This window comes from Plectrocnemia conspersa, unplaced genomic scaffold (assembly GCF_051122295.1).
Source record: "Plectrocnemia conspersa isolate PC_06_02 unplaced genomic scaffold, ASM5112229v1 ptg000001l, whole genome shotgun sequence".
Classification (NCBI taxonomy): domain Eukaryota; kingdom Metazoa; phylum Arthropoda; class Insecta; order Trichoptera; family Polycentropodidae; genus Plectrocnemia; species Plectrocnemia conspersa.
In genome coordinates, this window is record NW_028277165.1 from 29,675,280 (window position 1) to 29,694,442 (window position 19,163).

Genomic DNA, 19,163 nt, shown 5'->3' on the forward strand with positions numbered 1-19,163 from the left:
GCAATTAGTAAAAATAAATGTGATAGTTTTTCACCTTATGTGGGGATGATGATACGAGCTCAAATAATTTTATTAAAATAATTTTGAGTAATAAACATACTCTCTAGCTTTTTCTCTTTTATATTATTATTTGCTTAAGTCATTACAATTTCTCATAAATAACAAAAAAAATGGGTCAGTAGGTCAAATAAAAAAGCTTTTGATGAAATTTTGCATCGTCATTATAAGAATCTTATTTTATTGGAACAAATAAGCTCATACAGTATGAGGATACTAAAGAGTTATAATAAATAAATAAAATTGTATTTAAATAAATTACTTAATAAATCTAGGAAAATTTTTTTTTTTATAAAAACGTCAAAATTGCTGTATCAACAAATACAATTAAAATTCTCATGGTTATGACCATCCATAAAATAATTAATTAATTGTGCTTAATTTGTTGATTTAAAAAACAGTATTAACATATACTTAAATAGATTGCTATTAACTACTATAACTAAAACTATAAAATACCCACAATGTATACAAACTAATTATTAATGTCTTATAGAAAATTAAATTAAAATATTAGTAGATAAATATAATTAGAAAATAGTTAATAATGGTATACATTTTACTCTAATAAACGATATATTTAATTTTAAAAATCACTGTATTTATATATTATAAAAAAGAAATAGAGATACAAACTATAATATAATATTGCCTAATATAGACTATATTGCAACAGTCTTTATATTCTGATTAATCTAGACTGCGGATTTGTGGTAATAAATTAAATTAATTTAATGGATTGGAAGGGTGGAATATATTAAAAACTATGTTTTATTTTATTTTAAATCAAGGAAAAAATATATATTTTTTTGATTATATATAATGAAAGATTTTATACTACAAAAAAATAGTATATAGGTCTATTAAAATTATTACGTTAAAAATATTCATTTCGAAGAAAATATTGTAAGTGTGAGTTCTATAATATTATCCCTAGGATGATCCGCAAAAGTGAAAATTTACCGAGTTTTCTGAAGTGGATAAGAAAAACACCTTTGTGATATTAAACCCAAGTTGTTGTATTATTATTCATGTGAATATTTATGCTTACTTTTATTTTACGAATAGGCAATAAATCATAATTATTATTAAAGCTATTCGTGATAAATCTAGATTTAATTTTATATACAAATAAATACGTTTCTTAAACAATATTATTTAATAATAAATATCTCTTAATGGAAACTTTGTAAGGGGAGTATTTTATTGTGCTAATTTAAAATGTTAGTGTTGATAAATTATAAATTAAAGTCAAGGGCTTGAATGTCAATCATTATTGCTCATATTAAAAATATTATCTGTCATAATATTCAAAATACGTAAAATTTCAGGCATTTAAAAATACAATGTGTTTTGATAAGTATGTATTAAAAGTCAGAATTATTTTTTATCAATTATAGAAATATTTCATACATCAAGATAAATAATGATATTACACAATATATTAAAACAGGCTGGTATTATATATATTAAAATGGTATTTTTATGTAATTTATTAAAAATAAATTAAAAATTAATTTTATTGTGTAATAAAAAATATATATGAAACACACACATATTAACAACATTTTACTAATCTTTACTGAGAGTTAATTATTATTAATATTTTTAAATATAGCTAATGAACTAGTTGACCGATTAAATAGAATTATAAATTAATACTAATTGTAACAGCTGGTAGTTCTAAATTAAACTAATGATGACTAAGGGTAAAGTAAATTCTATTACACATACTAAACTATAATAAATTTATTCAATTAAAATTCGTAGGTCGTTTTAGCACCGTATTCTATTTTATACCAAATTATGATCCCTGTTTATCGGCGACCTTTTCTCGTTTGTTTTAATCCTGAAATCCCAAAAACCACATTTTCGAGGTTCACACACTCAAATGTGCAAAACGCCAGCGCTGCGGTTATCCTATGATTATTTATATAAAACACGCGTTTTATTTATATAAAATACCCTAATTAAGATCTAGAATAACTCGTTTATTTAATAAAAGTCTAATGTATATATATATATTAAATATAGAAAAATAATTGCCAAAATAATTTAACGAGTCTATCGCCTGTGCGTTAAGACGTCAGTCGACTTCGCTCTAGGCAGGGGACAATTGTTTACTACCCCTGACACCTAACACGGTTCCACTTTTACTGATACGCTCAGCCGTCACAGATGGACGCCGTTGTTTCAGCACTCGAAGATTAAAGTGCTCTTCGTGGGATGGATGAGACGCAACCGATTTTCAGGAGGAATATTTTCTCAAAGGAAATGTAAACAAACACTGGTACAATCTGGCGACAATCAGACGTGTAGATAGATATTTAAATGCGCGTTAATGTCATTAGCTAGTCGAGTCATATATAAATCTGCTTAATTAAATATACCTCCTGATGATTAAATGTTATACATTTTAGTTACAATATGAGGGATCGGTGACGAGGCTCCGCCGGTCATCGTCGTCCCGTTAAGGTCCGCCAAAGAATGTGTTTACGTACAACAGTCACGTCAGTGTTATTAAAGTGCAGCCTTGTTTTTAACCCTTATGAATAAATAAGCCCCACATTACTCCCCCCAAGCAATTTATAATTTCGAAATTCAACTAAGAAGAAAGAAGTGAAATCTTAGCGTTGTTGTGAATATTGCTTTACACACGGTGAAGCTGATCTCTCACATTATGTTTTTTGGGTCAGGAAACTTATTTTGTAAAGGGTCAGATTGTAAGTGTTTTAGAAGCAAATATAAATTGAGCTTTAAAAGCAAGTATTTTTTGTATATAAGCACTATTTTTCACTGTATTTTTAATATTGATTTATTAAGAAATCCAATAATATTTGCAGCAAAAACTAATTTTCAGTCACTTAGTATTTGATACTAATAGCCAAGGACGGATTTTTTGTTGAAAAAAATTTAATTGCTCTTCTGTGTTTAAAAATAAATATTTATTAAACTTTAATATGATTGAGTCATCGAACTGCTGTGTGCTAGAGAAGGATATTCGGGATTTATTTTTGCTAAAAAAGTCAAGAAATTAAAAGATTTAGCTGTTTCTAACAAAACATTTACTAGTGAATATTACTATCAACAATTAGTCTTGAAGCACCTTGCAGTTTTATTATTAATTATATTTTTTTCAACTAAGTCTCAAGAATCTAAATTCCATAATATTTTAGGCACTCTTAGTTGAATGGTCAATGTTGTGTATGAAATTTTTCTTAGATAACAAAATGCACGCACTATAATGGTAACTTTGTGCGGTCACAGCACAGAAACTTTTAATCAAGAATTCATTTGCATACGAAGGTCCCTTATCGTCCTTTGGACGTATTCAGGACCTTTCCTCTCATAAGTAAACCTTAAAACCAACCCCTTATGTATCTATTCTATATGTGTTTCCACAAAGGCGCACCAAGGATTCTGCTGATGCCTTATATATTCGAAGTGCCTTTAATAAGAGAGAAGCACGGCAGCATTCAGGTAAGGAGCGGATATGGAAATGAAGATACGGATCCTAATTAAGCACAGTTTCAAGGTGGAATAGCTACGCTTTGATACCGAATTAACGGTGATGTTTCTGTATTATACGCAGAGCTAAGTTAAAAATACAAATATTGTAGAACACCTTGTGTGTTAACCGACACATTCTGTAGGTTATTTTTGCCTTTAAGATAAATTCAATGGAATGGGGTATTATATAAATATATTTTATCAATTTTATAATTTTATTTTTAATTTAATGAAATTAAAATAAAATATATGCATTACAGATTAACTATATATTAGTACGAAATTATGATAAATTAGTATGACAAAATCCAGTTTTGGAACTAATATTTTTTTGTTAGGTTTTATCTTGAGTCTTACAATATTTATACTTTAAATATATTATAATATATCTTATGTATTAATATGAACATAAAAAAGTACTCGTGTTTTTGGCATGTTTTATACGTGTTGTTATATTACAACGCACAAAGAGATATTTGATTAATCTATTAAACTGTAATAAAAAAATACCTTTGGGGTAGAAAAAGCCCATCGTAAAGCATGACAATAAAAAACTTATTTCATAAAGGCGGTTTTGCATGATTTTTTTCCAAAACACTGCTTTTACCCGTTTATTCAAAGGGGAAAACTTGCTATGGATTTGTTTTCCGACTTGGTCTAATATACGTGGCTTTGCGCATACCAGCGCATTTTTCTTGCCATTACAATAAATCGATTATGTGACGTGAAACCTCAACGTAGTATAAAATGTATGTGACTCTCAATGAAATGCGAAGGTCTTTTAAAAGCTTATTGCATAATTAATGTAAATATAAAGTGACTCCGATTAATAAAGAAGAGACATCAAGGCTTATCTATTGTCGCACTAGTCACGCCTGAGCCAGTCTTTAACTTAGAACAACCAAAAGCGACGTTTAAGATCGAATGGAATCAATTTTCTGCGCTAAGGCCCACGAAACCGGTGAAATAGAGTAAAAAACCAGAGAACTTAAACTACTAAAAAAATGATATTATTGTAGCTATTGAAACTTATATAAAACCATTATCATTTGAATCATTTACATCGCCTTAAGAAGGACCGTCTTTCAAATCCAAGCAGAGAAGTGGTGATATTTGTAAATAAATAAATAAAACACAATTAACATTGAAACCGTCACAAGATAAATAAAACCTATAAATAGTATATTAATATTTATCGACGGGTGTGAATTGATCTGTTGTGATTTCGATGCAGTATTTGGACTTGGCAGTGATCTCAACACGATATACTTACGTGTGCATTGGAATTGTTTCGGCGCTAATCGATCCGGTACGAAGATTTTTAGCTACTTACACGACACGGATACGATTAAAATTTTTAAAAATCTCCAACGCAATACCATAAAAACTGTATGACGTTATTAATTTTAGATGTTGCGTTAGTTAAGGGCAATATTAATCATTTTATTGAAAAATGAACTGTACCATATACAATTTATATTAAATGGGATAAAAATTAAATTTTATTGCAAGTTTTTATTAATGACTATTCTGAAAAACTGAATACTCAATATCGTTTAAATATAAACATAATGCAAAAAAATGAACTGGAAAACTTTCCATTTATAGAATATATCTATTATGTCATTTTTTATCTAAACAGTCCATTCGACTACTTGCCTTAAGAGGCTATTCTCCTTAAGAGGAGCAATTTTCATATCTCATATTAAATATCTGCGAAATGGGAAAAGCGCCATATTCTCTCAAACATGGCAGCCTATTTAATAATTCATTTTTCATTGCCGTGCCCGATGTGAATTATTGAAATTTGTTCAACAATTCGGGCAATAATCGCCGGTCGAAAAATTGGACCGTATCCCAAAACTGCATTTTGTCTGCGTTGTAGCGATAAAACATCGAAACGGTCAACGCTAAACATATTTATTGCTCATGATAAATTTTGATAGATTATTCACTATGTAATACAGAAAAAAAAATTTAATGGCCCTTATAACCATGTTTGTATTATATATAAAATATATTTAAAAAATAAATACTTCTTATTTAATATAATATTAAATATTCCATAAATAAATCGCTAGCACATAATTATTTTTAATTACATTTTGATTTTTAAATTAAAAAAAAAAAAATTATATTTTAAAACTTTTTTACTATTTTTTATCAGAGTAAAAAAAATAATATCTAAAAAATGTAATTTTGGTGAAGAAAATCATAAAGATACTTGAAAAACCGCCATATTGAAACAGAAATAAGGCTGACTAGCAAATTTATTGTAGATAATAATAATTTTGTTTCTTTTAGCTCAAGTTTATGGAAATATAATAAAGACTAATGTAAAAAAACTGGGTAGAATTTTGCGATAGACGATAAATGGCGAGATGTTTATCCAAAAAGTGGTGGAAAAGCTGGCGGAGGGATGATGTCCGTGATAGATCCTATATGGAGTCAGTTCCTCTTGCTGCGATGATCTTAATCGGAAATCTCAGGTCGTATCTTATCGTCTGTCGGTGGAGGCGCATCTGCCAAGCAGGGTGAATCCGCTGGTCTCTTCAAGTGGCTGCTTGTAACTGCCCTCTCCTCATCGAAGTTCAGGCTTTAATATTTAGAACAGCAAAGCTTGCTGACCAATCACAATCATGCAGCAATCATCCAGCTGATAGATGTGTTCGTATCTTAAAACAGCAAAATAGGTATAGGCCTTTAAAAAGCGACATTTGCTTGATGAGTATTGTCCATGGTCGTATACTGCATAGGAGATTTTTGAGATCCAAATGTTTCTGTGACCGTTTCGCAAAATAGAAATATTCTTTCAATGACGCAGAATATTTACAGTAGGAACACTTGCGTGCTATTTATGTGATTTCTTCTGGTCGTAACAAGGGCTTTTGTGTGTGGACTTATTATTTACGCTATTGTCATGTGTTCTTGTTGATAAATAATCATCTTGGTTACAGTAAATTAACGCGACTTCTAAAAATAAGACCCAAAAAAAACATTAAAAAATTCGTGTTTCTTAAAAAAAAGCCTAAAAATATTCAAATAAGCACTATTTAAAATTAAGGGTGACCAGATAATGCACAAATGAAAATTGCATACAAAAAAATTTAATACAGCAAAAATTCTAAACAAATGTGATTGTTTGATTGTCAGACATATTTTACTTTTAATTCTAACTGCTTTATATTTTTATTTATTTTTAAGCAAAACTTTGTGTAATATTAGGATATGTAAGTATATCATATTAATGTAAATTACTAAAATTGTTAAATATTTTTAAAACGTGATAGTTTTAACTGAAATCATATTTGCTGTTATATATATATATATATATATATATATAGACATTATTTTTTATATTTAATATATTGACGTATTCTAAAATATAATTACATGTCTATTTTGATCATATATGATCAGAATTTTTGCTAATTGTTTTATTTGTGCAATAGTCACTAAAAGTTAAAGATTGTATGACGGTTTTTTAAAAAGCACGTTTTTAAAATCTCAGATAAATGATAAAAAAAAATTAACTTAAAACTTTTAACCTCTTGATTATTTTCTTTAATCATTTTTTACAAGGGTTACAAATGTTTACTTTTTCCTTGAAAACTATCATGAAAAACCATTACACATATTTGTATACATTAAATTAATAGTTTAAAAGTGTTCACTTTAAAACTGTGTAGTTTGTGTTAATTGATTCACATATAATTATTTTTTTGCTACTTTTTTTCTTAGTAGAAAACTACATAATTTTATTTTCTTTCAAGTCCGCCAAAAATAATAGAGTTTAACTTTTCACAATCACTCATTTTCATTTCACTTATGTATCAGTAAATTAACACACATTCAATGCCATCTATATGTACATATCCATCTAGGCTTTTATATGTATCATATTATGATGTATATAATATCTCTTATTATAACTAGCATGAAAATGTCTTATACACATATAGTGATAAATTTATATCATCCACACCGTATGTTATAATATATTGACCCCGTTGAAAAGCCGTTTCGCCTAGGGACGCGCGACGTTCTTACTGCCTGCGAGCGGTGTGGTCCGTGTATAATTCAGGGGCGTATTTTCCAACGCCGTTAACGCCCAGGGCGCTGCTTTTATCCACCGCTGGGACGTTCTCGATTCCATACCACTTTGTCGACTAATTACATCCTGTGAGCGTCACTCCTCGACGACTAATTCTACGACTGATGTATTTCACCAAATTCACTTCGCAGTGCCGCATCCGGGATGGTTTGTTATCGTTGAGGGTACTGAATGTAAATATTTTGAATGTGTGAGAACGGAGAAAGATAATTGAGTCGAAGGTGAGAAAGATATAAGGTGTATTTTACACTATAAGATATTTAAAGATCTAAGGAAAAAGAGCATTAACATATATACATACATTAATTTATATTATTTAATAAATAATAAAACACTCGAGCTTTTGCGATTTATAATTATTCCGTTTATGGATACATATGTACGATCTAATTATATTAAAAACGTTTTACAAATTGTAATTCATCCGGATTTAACTTGCCAGTTTGTTTGTAAGGTTTACAAATAAAATGCTCACTGATTAATAATAAAACTTATGTGAAGGAAAATATATTTTAAACCCAAATTACCTGTGGCTTAATCATGCAAAAATATGTCCCATATGCTAAAAGCGATCAATTATGGATACGCACTGCTTAAACATAAGCGTCATAAACAAACCCAACAAACCGCCTTTTTTGAACTTTCCAAAATAATATGCAGACGACATAATTGGACAGAGGATCGGTTAATGTCCCTTTGGGGCTTTTTCCAAAATACCGACGTTTATTTTATTAAAAAAAGGACGACCGAAAAAATTTAAACGGCTTTTTCCCGGTCGATTTTTCGCCAGCGCCTACACCCTTTGGTCCGTGCCCTTTTTATGACGTTGGACTGTTTCCTGTGACGAGGGTGAAGAAATAATGTGACGGTTAGTGCCATCGCAATAAAAAAAGAGTTGGGCTAAATAAATAAAAGTATTCCTTTTGCTGCGAATGTGTGTCATAAACTAATGCTAGTATTCTAGACACCATCGAGTGTTTAATAAGCCATGCAGGCTTCTCAGATAATCTGTGGATCTTATTGCTATTATTTTTTTAATACTTAAGTGGCAAATCAAAATTTCATTTATATAGGTCACCTATCATCTGATATTTTAATAAATAAATACATGATCGAACTTTAAATGGCTCTTAGTGAGAGAAGCGTGCAACTGTAATTAAATTAGAAAGTTATGCCTTTGTGCAGCTCTATAGTTAGTGATAGTTCTAGATAAATTTAAATAATGTTGTTCGTATGCAATTAAAATTATTGTTTATAGAAAATGTTAATGTATTACTTGTTCAAGCAATTTATTAAAATGCAGTTCTTGTTTAACTAAACTTTCAAATCAATATTGCTTTTTGTGAAAAAATTTTCAACCATATATATTTAATTGCGATTATTAAAAACTTATTTTTTAAAACTTATAACCATTTCAAAATTAAAAAATATAAAATGATACATAACAGGGCATTTTTCATTTACTCATTTTGTGTAATTATATAAAATAGTAATATGATAATAAAATGGCAACCTAAGCTTAATATTTTAATCTTTTAGCCCAGCTTTAACAAACAGTGATGACATATGAATTAATGTGGCTTTTAATATTCTGAAACACTTGAATAACTTCGTAGTCGATTATCTCGAAACATACATCATTTAAGTAATATCCTTAACGCTTAATATTATAAAAATATTAAAAATTTCATTAGGTTCCAGTATAAGATATTTGAAATAGATTTTTTAAGTATTATACTTATTGCAGAAAAACTCATGTATACAATATACATATTTGTAAGAAATATAATAAAATTTTAGGACAGGATCTTCTTAAAAACTGAGCAAAATTAATTAATATTGGAAATTTTATAAAATATAAATTAAAATAATATAAAAATATATGTTAAGTATTTATGGCTTTTTGAGAATATCATTAAAACAACGGCAGTTATTGTAACATTTTTAACGTTTTTTTTTGTAACGATACAATTTATTTTAAATTTTAAATAGCCACCATTTGTAGCAAAAACTTTACAAAATTTATTCTAAAAATAATATTGTAAATATCTCAGCTATGTTCGTTAGACAACATAAACCACTATTTTAATAAAATAACAATATAAAAAAAATCGCTACTATGTTAAGAAATAAGAAAATATCATAAAAAAAAGTTTTTCAATAGAAATTAAATTATTTTTTTTTACATTTTTTGCCAATTATGTGAGTTCTAACGAGCTTCCGAACTAAATAAATTTTGCATATACCTCAAAAAGTTTGTTAGCCCTTTGAGCGGTATCGCCGTACATGTACGGTGGTCGATCTTTCACTGTTTTGAGAGTACGAAATAAATGACAATAACAAAAAAATTATTTAATAATCTTATAAAAAAATTTTTTTATAAGATTAATAATAGCCTCTGAATTTATATATATTGTTTTCACAAAATCCAAATAATGTAATACATTAAAATGTAAAATAATTTAGCGAAATTTAATTATAAAAAGGTGTTAAAAACAAATTTATTATCACACACTAATATAAAAAAAGCAGTAAAATAAATCAAAGCAAAAAAAATATATTTTTTTTTATATATTTTTATATTGAAAAATAGTATTAAGGATAAATAAATTGAAAGACTGTTTTTTTTTTCATTTATATTTTTTGGTTTTCAAGGAAATAGTAACTGCCATTGTTTTAATGATATCGACGTTAAATTTATTGTATAAAAAAGGAATAAAAATGTAAAAATAGAAATTGTAATAAAAATAAATATTTATCACAGATATGTAACTAAAAACCGTTGCTATTAAATTCTTAAATTTATAAGTTGTTGCAATTAAATAAAATTTATAATAAAAAGAAATCTATAAAAGTCAAATAAAAGTAATAATAAGAACGAATTTATTATTATAATTGAATTTTAAATTGAAAACATTAGATAACCATATAAATGGTTTTTAATAATCATATTGATATAATACCTAATTAAATTAAAAGTCAATTTTATTTTTTATAGAGAATTTTAAAATTACTATATTTTTTCATTAGGAGTAACATTACAGGACTGAGCGCTTAAATGTCTGATATCCTATAAATCTTATGATAAGAAATAAAAATGTAATAAGCAATATATATTACAATCGACATTCTTTAAATCTCTTTCATTTAAAATTTATTCGCCCTCACGCCTAAAAAAGAAATATTGTTATATCCAATATAGAGAAAGGGGAGAGCGGCAATTTGTTAAGGATTCGAGTGTCTTACTTCATTTATACACACCTAAGAGAAGGAAGAAAAGCAGAAGAGAAAAGAAGAGGTACATTGGCATCGTTTGTAAACGAGCCGTTCATTGTGTAACCCTTTTCTCGCGAGGGATAATGATGACCGGTATAGAAAAAAAGAGAGCCCCTCCGTTATTTCGGTACCTATCCTTTGTGAGAGAAAAAAAGCTCCTCAATTAATTTAAAAAAGAGAGAAAATGTTCATTGGCTGTGTTGCTCCATCGCAGAAATAGTACACCACAATTATTGCGCTCTTCAAAAATTCACGTAATTTGATTCAGACAGGTGGAGTTTTACCTTTTTTCCATAAAAGAAATGTACGGCAAGAATTCTTTGTAAATTTATTTCATTACGTCTGCGTCATGGATGTTAGTATTTTTTCGCAATATGTCTCGAATGTTTGGAATGTTTTTATTAAATATGAACGATTTTTTTACCGAAAAATGTATGAACGCCTTTAGTTTCATTATTTTTATGACGATATACTATATGAAAGCCAATTAAAAAACATATAGTGACAAACGTAGAGCGGCGATTAAAAATATTTTTAGTTCATAGTTAACAGAAAACCATTAAATTTGTATCACAACTGTCATGTATATTGAATAAAAAATATATGATAAATGGAATTGCCAACAAACACAAACAAATCAATATACATTTTTTTTGTTATTTATATAATCATTTTTGGCACAAGTTTTCGTTCACGATATGAAAAACATTGTCAGTGCAGATAAAACAAGATTATTCTAATTAAATGCAATATTCTATTTGAATCATGACAATCTGGAATGGTCTGATATATCACATGGTATTAATGTAAAGGTAGATGCACAATTATTAAAGTGGTTTGAATTTTCCTTACGCATTTAATTTATATTTAAGCTAAGGAAATCAGAAAAAGTATGTATAATGCTAAATGTGTACTGTAATAATTTATATGAGAGAAGCTTTTAATAAAAATGATCTATAAATAAATTCATTTTTAGTCATAGTTTTATATTATTACACGTCTGGGAATTCACGGCATATATTTTTGGAACTCTTGGCAAATTTCCACGATTGTACTAAACAGTGTAAAATATTAACTGCGACTTACCTGTCGAAGGTGATAGTGAGGTCGGCTATTGCCAAGTCCGCTCTCTGATCCAGAAGTTCTCTAACCATTCCATCCCACTCTCTCGTCTCTCTGTTGTACGAGCCGTATCTTCCATCAGGAACAAGTCTGAATGTATAGTTGAACATCAAAATCTTTGATATTTCGTGTATCAAATCGATGGCGTATCCTTCAAATTGAGCGTTTCCTGTAAGCTTCTCGCTAGCTTCTTTTCTCATGCAGTATGGAGAGCTCTGTAAATAACATAATTACATGAAATAAAACACTTTTATTAATTTATTATAAGCTTTTCACAGAAAACATATTAGAATAATCGTTAGTTCATAGACAAAAAAAAACTTCAGTCCGTTCAGATAAATTTGTAAAAAAATAAAAATATTTTTTATTGCTTTGATAAATTTAATTAAAAAAGCATGTGTTTCAAAATATTTTTATACAAAGTCTAAAAGGTTTTACAAAATATTTTAGAGAATATGTATATATTTTTTTATTGTAAAAAGAAATATGTCACTTCTTTTCAGTACATCTTTAGAGTTTATCGGTTTTAATAAAACGTTTTGTTTTGAATAAATTTCAAAATATGATTTTTTTTGGTAACTAAAAAAATACTTTAAGCTTCTAGTAAAATACTTTGATAATATAAGTATCGAGTTTAAAATAATCAATTAAGGTTATAGACATGTGCTTTAATTTGTTTTAAAAATACAAAAATATTTTATTAAATAAATTAATGTATAAAAGCAAGTTCAGATGATTAATATATTTAGTTAAATTTGGAAAATTTAGGTCTTGAACAAGAACGTCAATCATTTTCTGCAGGATACAATAAACATTTAAAAAAAAATTTTTTTTTTGTATAAATCAAATTCGGATATTAGTTTTTTATATTTAAAATTGTAATAAAACATAGAAAAATATTAAGAATTTTATTAATTGTGGCAACCATTAGAGTTCATATAAAATAGTTTTTATAAATTGATGCCATAAAAACGACAAATCAAAATTTAGTATTCAGTGTAAGAGTAACTTTTATTTTAGGTAATTTTGTATCGAGAATAAGATCGCGATTTTGTAGTTACTAAGTGCCTATTTTAGGTTCTTACATTATGTTATTAAGTAATAATCATAAGTTTTGAACAAATTAAGATATCTATACATATATCGTTGGAAATTTGCAGTTTTATATAAATATTAAATATCTTTTTAATTTTTAATTTTTTTAAAAATAAATAAAAATTTATTTTAACTGATATATGGCAATACTAAAATTTGTTTTTTGTATCAACATAGTATATAATCAGTGTAAGATATACAAAATTGTATAATATATGTTAGAATCAGAAGCATTTCAGTTACCTTTTAAAATCTTGACAGTGTAAATAAAACTATAAAAAAAAATCTTCACTAAAAAAATCTTTAAATGCCTATCAAATGTGTATCTTCTTCTCGTGTATCTATTTTTTTATCTTGGAAAAGCGAATTTGTCCAATATATTCAATGGTGTTAATGTAGATTGTTAATAATTAAAGTTTAAATAATAGCGTCTCTATTAATGTGAAAAAAAAAAAATTTTGACTAAAAAAATTGAAAATATAAATATGTGTATTTATTAGTTACTGTAATTTTTACATCTAAATATAGTACACCAGAGTGAATTGTTCAAGTTACTGCAAAGAATCTTAATACAATGCCAGTAAAAAAATCCGTACTAAGGGAATTACATAAACTACTACATAAGATACAAAAAAAAATTAATTGTCAAATTAAATGTAATTTGTTTTTACTGTTGTTTATAGTTTAATTCATCAAGTATTTACTATATTTTTTTAAGCAGGGTTAAACTTGTAAATAGTTATGTCTTTTATGTTGTTAATAATAAGCATAATATTTGGCAAAAATACATTTAGTATTTCTATTTTTAACCGAACGTTTTTTTAAATTTAAAATATTATGCAACCAATTCATTTTTAACACATACATTTTTTGCAGTTAAATTTTATATGTTTTTGTATATTAAACTATTATTTGCCAATTAATAAAAAATATATTTGTACACATATAGTGCAATAAAATATCATACAACTCAATAAAAATGTATCTCATTATTACATTTATATCCGCTTTAGATCCTGCAAAATCTGTTATATCGGATAATGGCAACGAAAGGGTTAATATATATTTAAAAAAAGCAGATGTGCAACGTATTTTTTTTGTATAAAATTATATGTTGATTTAAAATAAAAATAAATGTATAAATTTATCAAAAATATATATAAAAAAACGTTAGGGTCTTAGCACATCATATTAAATTAAAAATATGTACCACGAGGTTCTGTTTAAAAAAAAAATTCTATAAATATCAAGCTAAAATATAAATAAGCTACTCTAGATACATTTAAAACTCTCTAGATAAAGTGAGATACAAAAAAATGTTTTAATTAATATTTTTTACGGAAGTTTATAAAAATACAATATTTTTATAAGTAAACATTTTTAATTTCTATGCACCATAATACAATGTTTACACGAAACACAGTGAAAAATTAAAAAAATACTCTCATAAAGCTCAGCCTGTGGCGTTGGAAGCACGGAACCACTTTGGTCGTTGTTTTCAACAACAAAAAATATAACACGTTAAAATTACACTATGCAAATTAGATTTTGAAACAAGAAGTGGGTTTCATTAGTATGTATTATATTTAAAGAGCGTCAAATATATATATATATTAAAAATAATTCAAAGATCGATTATTATTAATAAAATAAAAAACATATTAATATTCTTACCAATATTGTAGTGACGACTAAAGTTTTGTTCTGCAGTATCTCCACAATTTCTCTCTGAGACTCCCCGTAAGTCCTCGTGTAGTTCACGCCTTCTGAGGAATTCCACGTGCCGACCTTTCTTAAGCCGTCTTTGCTCAGTTCGACTATATCGAGTGAGAAATCGCTTCTGAATCCCTCGTGATCGAATTTTATGACACCCGTGAGACCCTTCATCTCGACCTGCAAACGTAAAACATGATAAATATAAATTACTTTTAGAAAATTGCTTGTTTACTCATCACAAACTATTTTAATTTATTTAATATTAAATTAAATTTAGACTTTTAAAACTCATATTAAAAATAATATAAATGAATACGTCAATAGCACGTAGTCGATATATGTTGAAATATAACCCTCATATATCGCGTTAAGGTTCATCCGTAAACTATTTTAACAGTCGTAAATTCAAGGCAGATTTCCATAAATTTCCATTCAATAAGCACACTCGGTTAACTTCTGTTATACGTACTATTCGCTATGTAATACTGTAGATACATGTGTATATGTAAAAGAGGTTGTAAATTTTATTGTTCAAAATGGTTTATCATAAAAAATACATAGATCTAAAATTTGTTAATCTATGTGTAATCAATTTTAGTAGATGCCGTCATTTTTTTATGTAATTGCATTTTTTATGAATATGAAATTGGATTTTTATATTAGTATCTCAAAGAATATTTTACTACATATTTTAATAAACAGTCTTTAAAATATTTATACCACATATTTTTTTATTTTATTTAAAATAAAAAAATAGTAAACGGTAACATTCTGCAACGCGTAATCATCATGAACTTAAATGTGTGATTAGTAATTCGCCGGGAGGGATGCAGTAGTATGTATAAGAACACAGGGCAGTATTGTTTAAAAGTTATTCTCTCATTCTACTCTGCAAAACACTGATAATATGTTCTATATTATACTAGATTTATTAACGGCTTTTAAATTCAAAACGTATAGTAATTATCACGGACTATTTAATAAGTTATATAAATCGCAAACTGCGTAAAATATTAATTATATAACAGCTGTTTTTCTCAACTTTTTAATAAATCAAAAAATCTCTAAATTTACATTGAAAATGTAATATTTATTTTATATTAATAAAGGATGAATTACTTTGTATTTAACGTTAAAACAAATATCGCCGATCGCTTGATTTCAATTTCCGGTTTACTATCGCAAACACAGTTAGTTTTATGCATCAAAAACCGGGTCACGTTTGCACAAGTAAACATTATTTATCTCTAAAACCATCCCCGAAATGTTTGACGATGATCCTTTGTGTTCGTTGCAAACTATAATAATTATCCGTTGGAAGGGCAAGCAGTTCGGAAGTTTGCTGCAAAAGCAAAATAATGGGAATAATGTTTGTATTGGCATTCCCCTAATTGTGTTTGGTTATATGATCTATTAGAGGCGGAGTAGTTTATAGTAGCGGTTGGGAGGGAAAACTTGTTAACTATTGCGACATTAAATATGCGACCTATAAATACAATGCTATAGACATAGTGTAACAACGCATTAATTGTCGGTTCTTAGAGTCGCGTCTAATCGCTTTTTAATGTAACATTAAACTTAATAATCAAGTAAATATATAAACTTATATTTGCTACAGTGAAATCACAACGGAATCTATTTTAACGGTAGATATCAGTGGAGTGCCGTCCATACATGCGGTAGATTCGCATGCACGGTACATGCTGTTGACGTTTTGAATCTACCGCATGTATGGACGGCACGTCACTGATAGATATATATTTTTACTAATAAAAAATAATTTATCTTATGGGTGTTAGTATAATTATTTACTGCTTTAAATTGACATTTGACAAGCGTAAAACGTGTTAAAAACGACATAAGTAATGGTCTTCAACTGACAGTTGTGAACGTCACGTACGCCACCACCGATTTTCAATTAAAAAAAATAGTTAATCGGCGAAAATATTTCAAACGTAATTATACTATTATATAGATCATCTGTGCAAAAAAATAAATTTACTTTCAATGAAATTGGTCAGTAAAATTATAAATCAATAGCTTGATATATTTTTAAAAAGACTATAAAGCACAATTATATTTATACTAGTAAAAATATTACTTCATTAAAAATACACATTCACTATAGTGGCTGCAAAAAGTCCATTCACTAAGCCTAACATAAAAAAAATAATTAAACGAAAGTTAGGTTGGGTTTGGGTTTAAACAGTAAGTAAACGTTTTGCAACTGTGAAGTGAAGTCATAGACATTTTAGAGCAATATTTATCAGTTAAATAATATTTTTTCTAGTATATATATATATATATGATATATATCTAACAGTAAGAATGTATTTCGATATTTTTTCACTAAGACAGTGAAAATATAACTTGACTGAAAAATACACATTCACTGTATAGATAAAAAATATTTTTTAGAAAAGATCTTTTTATTTGAGGATATAAAGTATGTTTATTGAATTACTATTAAGATTAGTAAAATAAATATCAATGTCAACAAAATATTTGATAACGCAAAGTAAGCAAATGATATTCTTTTAGTAAAAATATATTTTTGCTTTAATGAAAAATCATATTTTAAATCCTTAATTACCTGAAAGACTTAGCATTTTATTTAAAGCTTTATTTTATTTTAATAGCTGCATAATGTAAACTTTGTTTATACATTGCATTAAAAGTTAGTTAGCGTTATTTTATAGTTAACGTTTTGAATTTTATATTCATCTTTTTTTTAATAGGGTAACATTAAAATTAAAAAATGTTTTTGAAGTCACTAGCTGTAAGTGAAGACTAAAATAATAAAACTTTGGAAGGGCAATAAAATAAGTTAGGGATTAAAAAATATGCGTAGGAAATCCAACAAATAATAACAAGATTTAAGTAATAAAAATGCAATATTAAATGTTAATTGAGACACATAAAAGATACAGATGATTGTGTACAATAAATTTTATAAGACTTTATAGTTTATATTATATTAGCATTTTTTGCTAAAAACGTTACAATATGTGTTACAAATTTGTGCCCATGGTATTTAATGTGTTAAAAAGTTTTGCTTACTTTTGATTATTTATTTAATTTAATTTAAACTTCTTAAAACAAAAATAATCTCAAAGTTAATTTAAAATATTAAGTTTTTTAAACTCTACATATATTATTTTTTTGCATAAAAAATGAGTATTTTTATATAAACATATTTTTGCTAACGGAGTAATATACTATCTAATTTCATTATTTTAGTATTTTTTTGGTATAAAAATTGCAATTTTTATTAATTAGTGATTTATAAGCTTTTCGATTTAATAAAATGCTCTAAGAAAATCTATAAGAATATAGTCAATACCAATCAGAAAAGCGTTGTCATGTTAACTAGCGCTGTTTTAGCGTTTTATACGCTGACACTAACTACCCACTCACAAACGCTTTATTTGTATAATTATAAAATGTAACTCTGATTTATAAGATTTGCTGCCATTGCGGCTCTAAAACTTATTTTTAAAAAATTAAATATATTTTTTATTAGCTGAAGAAGCTTTTTATTGTTTTTAATTTATGTACAACCTAGCTAGGGTTTATTTATTCTTCACGATATTAATTTGTGAAGCTAAAATAAGCATTAATTATTTGAGATTGTACACAGGCGCGTACGGTAAGATGCATTCCCTTTCACTCGCTTGCGTGTTAAGTGATGAGAGTGAGTGAGAAGAAGTGGACGTGCGGAACGCATGTAACGCACGCCCTTATCTCTCACTCACTCCCGTCACTTAACACGGGAGCGAGCGAAAAGAATGTATCTCACCGTACGCGCCTGGATTCTAAGTATATTTTATTCACTAATTTCAATTTCAATTACTTGAGAAGTAGTTAAATATTTATAAACATACTAATATTTTTAAAAAGTGAATTAAAAAATTAGGTTTTTTTTGACAGTAAGAATATTACTTAGGATCGTAAAAATAAATAGTAAATTTTTTTAATATTAGTATTTTGCATCACTTTATATATTGTGCAGTGATATAATATCAATGAAGAAGAAAAAAGAAATAGTATTTGCTACCCAGGATAAAAACTCAGCAGTGTTTTATAATTAGCTAACAATAATTAATATATATTTAGAAAGGATTTTTTATAATTAATATTATTTAAATGTTTAATAAATAAATAAATCCATTATAATGAATTATTTCATGTTTATAATTATCATAATTTTTATTATTAGTATTAGCATGTGTTTAATGTTTATTTATAATTATAGCAACCTTAAAATATATCT

At 26.9% G+C, this 19,163-nt stretch overlaps 1 protein-coding gene across 5 annotated transcripts in view; it reads right to left on the minus strand.

The window, feature by feature from the left end:
• KaiR1D (Kainate-type ionotropic glutamate receptor subunit 1D) overlaps positions 1 to 19,163 on the minus strand; it is a 368,488-nt gene that overhangs the window by 12,216 nt on the left and 337,109 nt on the right. For all 5 annotated transcript variants that reach the window (XM_088201720.1, XM_088201693.1, XM_088201729.1 and 2 more), the window contains 2 exons: positions 14,849 to 15,067; positions 12,044 to 12,294 (listed from right to left, as the gene is read on the minus strand). In XM_088201720.1, coding sequence (XP_088057846.1) covers positions 12,044 to 12,294; positions 14,849 to 15,067 — 470 coding nt within the window. The remainder of the gene's footprint in view (positions 1 to 12,043; positions 12,295 to 14,848; positions 15,068 to 19,163) is intronic.